This window comes from Hevea brasiliensis, chromosome 4 (genome assembly GCF_030052815.1).
Source record: "Hevea brasiliensis isolate MT/VB/25A 57/8 chromosome 4, ASM3005281v1, whole genome shotgun sequence".
Classification (NCBI taxonomy): Eukaryota; Viridiplantae; Streptophyta; class Magnoliopsida; order Malpighiales; family Euphorbiaceae; genus Hevea; species Hevea brasiliensis.
In genome coordinates, this window is record NC_079496.1 from 25015514 (window position 1) to 25024700 (window position 9187).

A 9187-nucleotide genomic window follows, 5' to 3' on the forward strand; every position below is an offset into this window, starting at 1 on the left:
TCTTATTTTTAAATTTTATACAAATTAAAATGAAAGAAAAAAAAATATTATTTGATCATTTGTTTTAATAAAATTATTTATTTAATTCTTCTATTTAAAAAAATTAATTATTAGTTTTTATATTTTTGTCTCATATTCAAGAGAGATAAATTATTGGGCAAATATACTTTAATACCCTATACTTTGACCTTTTTAATATTGAGAGCATGTAATTTGCTTTGTGTTAATTAATGACAGAAATTTTGGATCCATTTTCACCATAAGGAAAAATTATTAGCCGTGTTAAATAATGCTGGCATGGCATGTTGACATAGCACCCATGTATGACGCGGCGCTTGCATGGCATGCTGATGTGGTGCCATGCATGACACAATGATATCATCAGCGCTACGTCATACACGGTGTCACGTCATCAAATTTTATGTCATATTTTATTTTGTCACATAAATATAAAAAGGTAAAAGTATATGTCATAAATTATAAAAATATAAAAGTACGAGTCTTAAATTAAAAAAAAAAAGAGTAAAATTCAAGCTCTAAATGCTAAAAGCATAAAAATTTTGAAAGTACATGAAAAAAATAAGGAGAGAGAGAGAGATATGGGGAGAGATAGAGATAGATTGACTCTCCTGTGTCTCTCTCTTCATCTCTTCCTCTCTCTCTTTCTTTCATTGTATCTCCCTTCTCTCTCTCTCTCTCTCTCTCTCTCTCTCTCTCTCTCTCTCTCTCTCTCTTTATTTCTTCATGTACATTTAAAAGTGTAAAAGTTTTAAATAATGAGAGAGAGGGAGAGAGAGAGAGAGAGAGAGGAGAGAGGGAGAGATGAAGAGAGACGCATAGGAGAGTCAATCTGTCTCTATCTCTCTCCATATTTTTCATTCTCTTGCTCTCTCCCCCCTTCCCTTCTCATTATCTTTCATTATCTCTCTCTCTCTCTCCCTCTCTCTCTCTTTCCTTATTTTTTTCATGTACTTTCAAAATTTTTACGCTTATAAAATTTAGGGCTTAAACTTTATTTTTTTTTTCAATTTATGACATGTACTTTGACATTTTTATAATTTAGGATATATACTTTCACCTTTTTACACTCAGGTGAGAAAATGAAATATGACACAAAATTTGATGACAGGGCACCCATGCATGACATAGCGCTGACATCATCATCGGATCATGTATGGTGCAAGTTAGCATGCCACATCATACATGGGTGTCATTTCAGCATCATTTAACACCGTTAGTAATTTGTCATTAAAAATAGAGCCAACATTTCTGTCCTTAATTGATACAAAACAAATTACATGCCCTCAATGCTCAAAAGGCCAAAGTACATGATACTAATACATAACTAAATAATTCAAGTGTTAAAAAAATAAAGAGAATATATAATTATATTTTTAAAATTATAAGGGCTAAATAAAATTCAAACCAATACTTAACCCTTTGTTTAGATCATTATTTGTGTAGGGAAAATGGAGAGAAATTAAGCAGGAGAAACGAAGAGAAAAGAAAAGAAATTTAATTTCTTCATAATGTTTGGATAGATTATTAGAATGGGAGAGAAATGGAATTTCTCCTTTAAAATTAAAGATAAAAAGTGTTTTTTATACTTTTGTTTTTTTTTATATCATGGAGAAATGACAGCCTATATGTACATTAATCATATTTATCTATATTTAAACTGTATGTGGAACATTGTGTTGTGAGAAAGAAGTTCAAGAAGTTAAATTCTATTGACCACAGCGCGTGCCAAAAACAACAATAAAGTAGTCATGGAGTGATGAGGAGAAGAGAATGGGATAAAGCGTTATGAATCATTATGATTTCAAACTTGTTTTAATTTCAGTATTGAAACTCTGATATTGATTTAGGCAACTTTCAGTATGAAGTAGATTCTATATGATAAAACTAATGACTGAATTATATATTATAAAACTTATTGGAAGTATCATTGAAAAAAAAGATAGAGAAAACATTTTCACATAGCTTTCTGCAAAAAGAAGAGCAAAAATGATGGAAGATGAGAGACACTTTCTGCAGTAAAGAGAAGCAAAAATGAAACAGAAGAAAGATGATTTTTCTAAAGTAATTGAAGGGTATTGAAGTCCTTTCCACATAAATAACACAATTTTTCTCCATTCTCCTCCAATTTATAGAGAAATTTTTTGGAGTAAATGCAATAAAGAAAAGAAATATATTTTCTCTCCCTTTCTCCTTTTTTCTCTCTTTAAACTAATATCCAAACAAGAGAATCGATAGAAACCAAATTTCGTTTCTTTTCTCTTCTCTCCACTCCTATCAATCTAAATAAAAGGTAAAATATAAAAAGAACTTAAGAGTAAATAAATAAAAATATAAAATTAAATAATATTTTTTTTAAAATAAATAGTCAAAATGTCCACCTAAAAAGAAAAGTCAAAATAATTAATTTCTTTAAAATAAAAATAATAATTTTCCTAAATAATGAAATTCTGAAGCTTTACTGTTTTTGTAATCCCACCTCCGATGTAAAGATTATATAAGAATAATGGCTTTTAACAATGATTCAAGTATGGTGTGTTTTTAATCTCTGGTAAAAAAAAATTCCCTAAAGTGATTGCCGGTTACAATGAGTTGAGATTGGATTCGAAGGACAGTCAAAATTTGCCGGCTTTATATGTAGGCATGGGACTAAAGCCCAAGAATTTGCCGTCCCTTCGTTCTGTCATTAATCTGTTACTGTGTTGCAGCAGGAGGCAAGCTATGAATATGCGAGTGAACTAATCCAAACTCTTATGAAGATTTACAAATAGTAATGGAGAGAGGAGTACAAAGATGGATAGTGGACATATCAAAGTGGGAGCCATCTCCCCATGACTTCTCTTTTGCCCTCTCCCTTCTTCCTCAACACGAACACTCCTCCGTCATCAGGTTTTGTTGTTTTTTTTTCCCCCTTTTTTAAATGATGAAAGAATTGCTAAAGTTGTTTATTTATTTATTTATCATTTATTGAATTTGATATCAGTGTCTTAGGTTTTAATCACAGTTTTAGTTATGTGAATTGGTGTTTTGTTTGCTTTGTGAGAAAATTTGAACAAGAAAATTAATTCTAGCTTCAAATATTATGACCCATTTTTATTTAAGATACTGATACGAGAATATGCCAGCTGAAATTGCTGAAGTAGTTAGTACAGGTGCCATGCTTTACTTGGGTTTAGGAAAGATGGTTACGAGTCCTTTATTTTGAGCTGGCTATATGAGCTACGGTTGTAATCCAGATTTTCATCTTGAATGATATTGTGAAATGTGTTCTTCTCCCTCATGAATTCTCTCTATTTTTCTCTCTGTGTTCTGTTTCTGTAAAAAGTCCATAGCATTGGTATCAGAGCAAATGACCCTCCGCCTTGGATTGTTCAACTGCTATTCTTCCTTTCCATTTCCTCTTTTCTTGAACCTAGGGTTCTTCTAAATTCTCCTCTATTCTTTCTGATCTTTTCATTCCTTTCTCTTCTTGCCTATTCTTCTATCTTGGTCATTCTCATTCTTCTCTCTCAATCTGTTTTTCTTTCCGTCTTTTCTTGGTTACAAACAGAGCTGTTAGATCCTTAGCCATGATGGAAGATATGAAATCACAAGATTTTGTACAAAAATTCACTGTCATGATGCAAGAATTAGAACAACGACAGGAGGTTTTGCGAAAGGAAGCAGAGCAACGACATCAAGAAGCTTTGGAAGAAATTAAAGCGTCGCTTACTGGTATAAGTTTTCGCAATATGAAGATCGCCAATAATATGACTCAAGGTGAATCCACAAAAGCAAGGGAAGATCCATTAGAGGATTTAAAGAATTTGAAACAAGAATTTACCTTGCAAGATTATTGGAATTCCTTTAACCAGTTGTATTCAAAAGCTAGAATTCAAGAAGAGAAAGCATTGAATTTTTTCCTCTCTGGACTGGTTGATGAGTTGCAATTGGCGGTGAAGATGTTTAAGCCAAGGACACTTTCAGAGGCTTATTCACTGGCTAGGTTGCAAGAGGCAACTGTGGCAACAATCAAGAATAATGTCAATCCAGATACTAAACCCACAATCTTTGTTACTGCTTTATTCCTTCCTTCCACTCCATCCAATCTCCAATCTAATTTTCCTAAGCTCTCGGGTTCTGGAGACAAATTTGATCTTTTGCCAATACCCATCATTCAGTTACCAAAACTACCCAGTGTACCTCCAAGAAATCCAAAATTGGAGCATCATGAAAATTTCAAAGGTGAGAAGAGTATCAATGGAAGTTCTCTTCCTAAATCTGTAAGGTTTATGAAGGTAAAGCATATATTCTTGTTAATAAAAAAACTAAGCAGCACAACAAGGGAGTTGGTGGGAAAAAACAGTACATGAACTATGGGAATTATGATAAGTTTGATTTGGGTGCTCATGAAAAATACAGGAATTATGAGAACTGTGTTGAGTTTGATTTGAGTGACCATGATTACTTCACCCTTAAAGAAGATGAGTTTGAGAGATGGAAAAGGCAAAGGAAGAAATTTTATGGGCGTGTGGATTTGCTGTATAAAAAATATATAAAAGCTATAGAAACATTTCAATTCTGGATCATATTGGTTTATTCAAGAATCTCAAGATGCCTGTTCTCAAGCATTAATAATGCTGCAAATCTGCTCCTCATTCATTGAAGAGTTTTTTTCCCCAGTTGATGCTTCCTAGAAATGTGCAGATGAGTTGAGAGCTCAGTTTCCTGCATTCCTTGAGGACAAGGAATCTGAAGGGGGAAGTATTGATACGAGAATATGCCAGCTGAAATTGCTGAAGTAGTTAGTACACGTGCCATGCTTTACTTGGGTTTAGGAAAGATGGTTACGAGTCTTTTATTTCGAGCTGGCTATATGAGCTACGGTTGTAATCCAGATTTTCATCTTGAATGATATTGTGAAATGTGTTCTTCTCCCTCATGAATTCTCTCTATTTTTCTCTCTTGGGTTCTGTTTCTGTAAAAAGTCCATAACAGATACCCACTATTCAAAATGTTTAGAAAGATATTATCTTTTATTTTACAAGTTTAAACTTATTAAGCAAAGGGGGGGGGGGGGGGGGGGGGTGTTGGTGGTGGGGGTTTGGGGAGAGATTTATTCACGGTTTTAGTTATGTGAATTGGTGCTTTGTTTGTTTCATGAGAAAATTTGAACAAGAAAATTAATTCTAGCTTTAAATATTATAACCCTTTGTTATGTAAGATGCCCACTATTAAAAATGTTTAGAAAGATATTATCTTTATTTTACAAGTTTAAAATTATTAAGCAAAAGGGGGTTTGTGTAGTTGTGCCCCATTAGCATTATCAATCGTCTGTAGCAAAATTGTCCTTGGAATTTATGGTGATTATGTATAAATGAAAAAGAGGGTAAATTTAAGTTGCATGTATGCACATGTATGACCTTGTGCACCTTTGCATTGGTAGATTTGTGAAGATGGAGGACAGAAAACGGGCACTTGTGAGCCGGTTGCTTCAGTATGCTCTTGTACATCAAGTATTGGGAATTCCATATGATGAAATTGTTATAAAGCGCAAATTGGAAGGGAAACCTTACTTGGTAAGATTAAGCACCACAATATTGTTCTTGTTGTGCACTGATGATTATGTTTTGAAGATTGGTGAGATTTAAGAGGATGCTAGAGTACATTTAAATCCAATGCCAGTTTTAATTTGAATCTAGATTTTATATTGGAATGCAAAATTTGTTCTTTCAATTGTTGGGGATACAGTTCAAATTCAGAATGTTCAGTCACTAATTGCGATAGCTATCTGGATTAGGTCACTCATGGAACTAAGCCAGAAATTTCAAAATTTACCAAAATTGAACTGGCAACTTTGCTATTAATGCAAGTATTTTTGCTTAATGACTTAATCACAAAGCATTGGCCCCCCATCTCCTTCATGGGAACTTTCATAAGGTGTGAAAGTGAATTTTGTCATTCTTAAATTTCTTTTAAAAGATATGAAGAGTCATGGATGGAGACGGTTTGGTTTTGCTGATGTCATGCTTTGACAATCATTTGTATTCATATTTGTGTAATGTTGGGACTCTTATTAGTTGTTGGAATATTAAACAAGAGGTTATTAATAGTGTAGACCATGATATCCCTCTCTTTAGTAAAAGTTTTGATTCTAACAAGTTCTTGAGTTTTGAAAATTGATCTCATCCTCTTTCTTCTTTTTTTCTTCTCTCACCTTTTCCCCCTCTTGTATTTTGGTTACTGCACTTATGTTTGTAACAACTGGTGGAGCATTCATTTCCAAGTGTACATTCTTGTTTCTATTACTTTTGAATTCTAATCGTGTTTAATATACATTGCAAATTTTCCATTTCGTTCAGGAATGTGCTAAAGGCTACTCAAAATTTCCCAATTTTAATTTCAATGTTTCTCATCATGGCGACTTTGTGGCAATAGCATCTGAACCTGTTTGCATTGTTGGGTTGGACATTGTTTGCTGTGTCAAACCCCAGAAAGAGACAGTTCCAGAATTCATTCACAATTTTGCTTCTTATTTTTCTAGGTTGGAATGGGATAATATAATTAATTCTGGCACCTCTGATGAAATTTTGGTTGAGTTTTACAGGTATGGTGATTTATATCTATGAATTTAACAGTCTTCTCAATTTCTTTTTGCTGCACCTGATAATTCAAATTTCAGGGGTTTTTTTTCTCCCCATGATGTTCAGAAATCCACAATTGCGAGTTATGCCCACTCTTGAACTTGTATCGAGTTGAGTAGCCTAGAACATTTATCAGGAATCTTTCAACATTCAAACCACAGTTACTTGTATTCACTCTAAAAAAACTATCACAATTATTTGCATTCTAACACTTAATTTTTCTCTTGAAAAGTGCTTACTGTTTACTAATGTCTAATTATATCGTGAATTCATGATAAAAAAAATCTAGTAATTTCTTAGTCTAATGATTCAGTTTCAGTTATTCTCAATAGACCATCTGTATGAGTTTAATTAGTGTGATTGTATCATGATCATAGCTAATAATTTATGCCATAGTGGAAATTTTAATTGATCTGGTTCTGGTATCTGAGGCTATGTTGTATTGTTTTTTATTCTTGAATTTGCCTTCCGTGTAATGCTCATTAGGTCATTCCTTTTGATACTTCTGTTACATGGTGTGATTCTGTTACGAATTGGATGGCTTATATGCACACTGACATAAATTTTTTTAATTTAACAACTTCAATGTGTTTTGATATTTGCCAAATATTCAAGTTATTCAATAGTATTCAAGCGAAATTGAGTATCATTTTACGTGTTTTCTGTAGATATTGGTGTCTCAAAGAGGCATATGTCAAGGCTATAGGGAGCGGACTGGTGAATGGGTTGGACAGGGTAGAGTTCCATCACACTAACTGGACAAACATATTTGTTAAAATTGATGGGAAGCCAATGAAAGAGTGGAGGTTTTGGCTTTTTGAGCTGCAAAAACAGCATTGGGTAAGTTGTTCTGTAGTTCTCTTTCTTTATGTGCCATGTTCCTTGGAACTTCATGTGTTCAAAGTTATTTCCAAGCAGCAATACACTGTCTCTTTAGAATTGTTAACACATTCTGAAAATAATATTTTGCATGAAAAGCAGCATTTAAGAAACAATATTGGGTTTGTGCATCAAGTTTCTGCAGTTATAATTCATGAATTCAAACCCTATTTCCCAAGCAAAGTCTGGTTTGGCTGATTGAATTCTAGCAATATAATTCTATCAAACATACTGGATTTCACCTATTTTCCACCCCTTTGGTGCATATCCGTCAATGACTATATTTCATGGAAATGCAGGTGTCTGTTGCTAGAGGTCACCCAAAAGCTGCTGCTGGAAGTTACAAGACAACAATGAGCCAATTGGAGTTTGATGAAGAAGAGTACCATAAGGGTCTTGGTCTTCCAAATGTAACCTTTGTTGCACAAACCCTGGAACAACTCATCCTAGTTTCGCATGATGCAGATGAGATGGTTGAATAGAACATGCTTGAATAGAACAGTAAATGATATGCAAAATAGAGCCAATGACCAATTAAAGGAACTTGTCGACATTAAAATTGCTACCAAGGGAGAGAATTATTTCATAACCTGCTTGACCATCAGTTAACAGATTAATGACATGCTCAATCAAGTACAGTTTATGACCTTTCATCCCATCTTTATAGCTAAGGAATATGCATTTAATTGCCCTTAGCTCTAGCTTACAAACATTATTTATACGAGTATATACATAACATTTAAATATTCTAACACCAAAATAATTTATAAAAGCTCCATACCATTACTCTTAAGGAATCTATGAATCAATTGTAGTTGATGGAGGCTAATTAATCAAAAGTGATTCACAGTCCAAAGTTTCTCTATCAGGGCAAGGTATATCTACTTTCACTCAATTTTAGGTTGTTTTATTTCGATCATTCAATTTCATTATGTTAAAATAAGAGTAAATTGCATCAAACGTTAACTTTAATTTGTTAAAATAAAATCTCATAAAATCTCCTAATTTTAGTTTTTTTTTTTAAAATTTCCTCTAACGTGCGATAATAAATTTCCAGTTAAAAAGAATAAAATTATCGTTTCTCCTTCTTTTTCTCTTTTTAACATTTATGATTGAACTAATTGATAAAATTATTTTATTTTAACTGAATTTATTAATAAAAATATTAATTATATATATTATTTATTATTAATTAAAATTTAATTTGTAGCAACCTACAAAATAATAATAATAATAATAATAATAATAATAATAATAATTCTTTATTAGTATATGATATTTTTAACATTATTTTAAAAATAACAAATAATAATTTATAAATTTATTTGACTAAATATTAATTTAGTGTTAATTTAAAAAAGAAAATTAATCTGAATGCCTACTATGGTAGGTTAAAAGGAAATAACTCTAAAGTTGGAGAATTTTATTTTAATAAATTGAAATTGAATAGCTGAAATAAAATAATTACAAAAGTTGAGAGATGATCAGTGTAATTTACCCATTAAAATAGTATCACTCAAATTTAATTTTTATTCAGAAAAAGCTAACATGACCTGCTATTAATAGATTATCCTATTGTCAAAATAAAATTACTTTTTTATCCATTATCTCTTCCATCTATGTCCCTTCACTATTTCTTTTGACTAAAATAAAAATTAATTTTATAA

General features: G+C 32.1%; 1 protein-coding gene across 1 annotated transcript; it reads left to right on the plus strand.

Moving 5' to 3' along the window:
• The first annotated feature begins 2589 nt into the window (after window positions 1–2589).
• Window positions 2590–8109, plus strand: LOC110655543 (uncharacterized). The gene is made up of 5 exons (XM_021811869.2): window positions 2590–2907; window positions 5444–5576; window positions 6360–6604; window positions 7310–7481; window positions 7820–8109. The coding sequence occupies exons 1-5, from the start codon at window positions 2792–2794 to the stop codon at window positions 8000–8002; spliced, it is 849 nt and encodes a 282-aa protein (XP_021667561.2). The 5' UTR covers window positions 2590–2791; the 3' UTR covers window positions 8003–8109.
• The last annotated feature ends 1078 nt before the right edge of the window (window positions 8110–9187 follow it).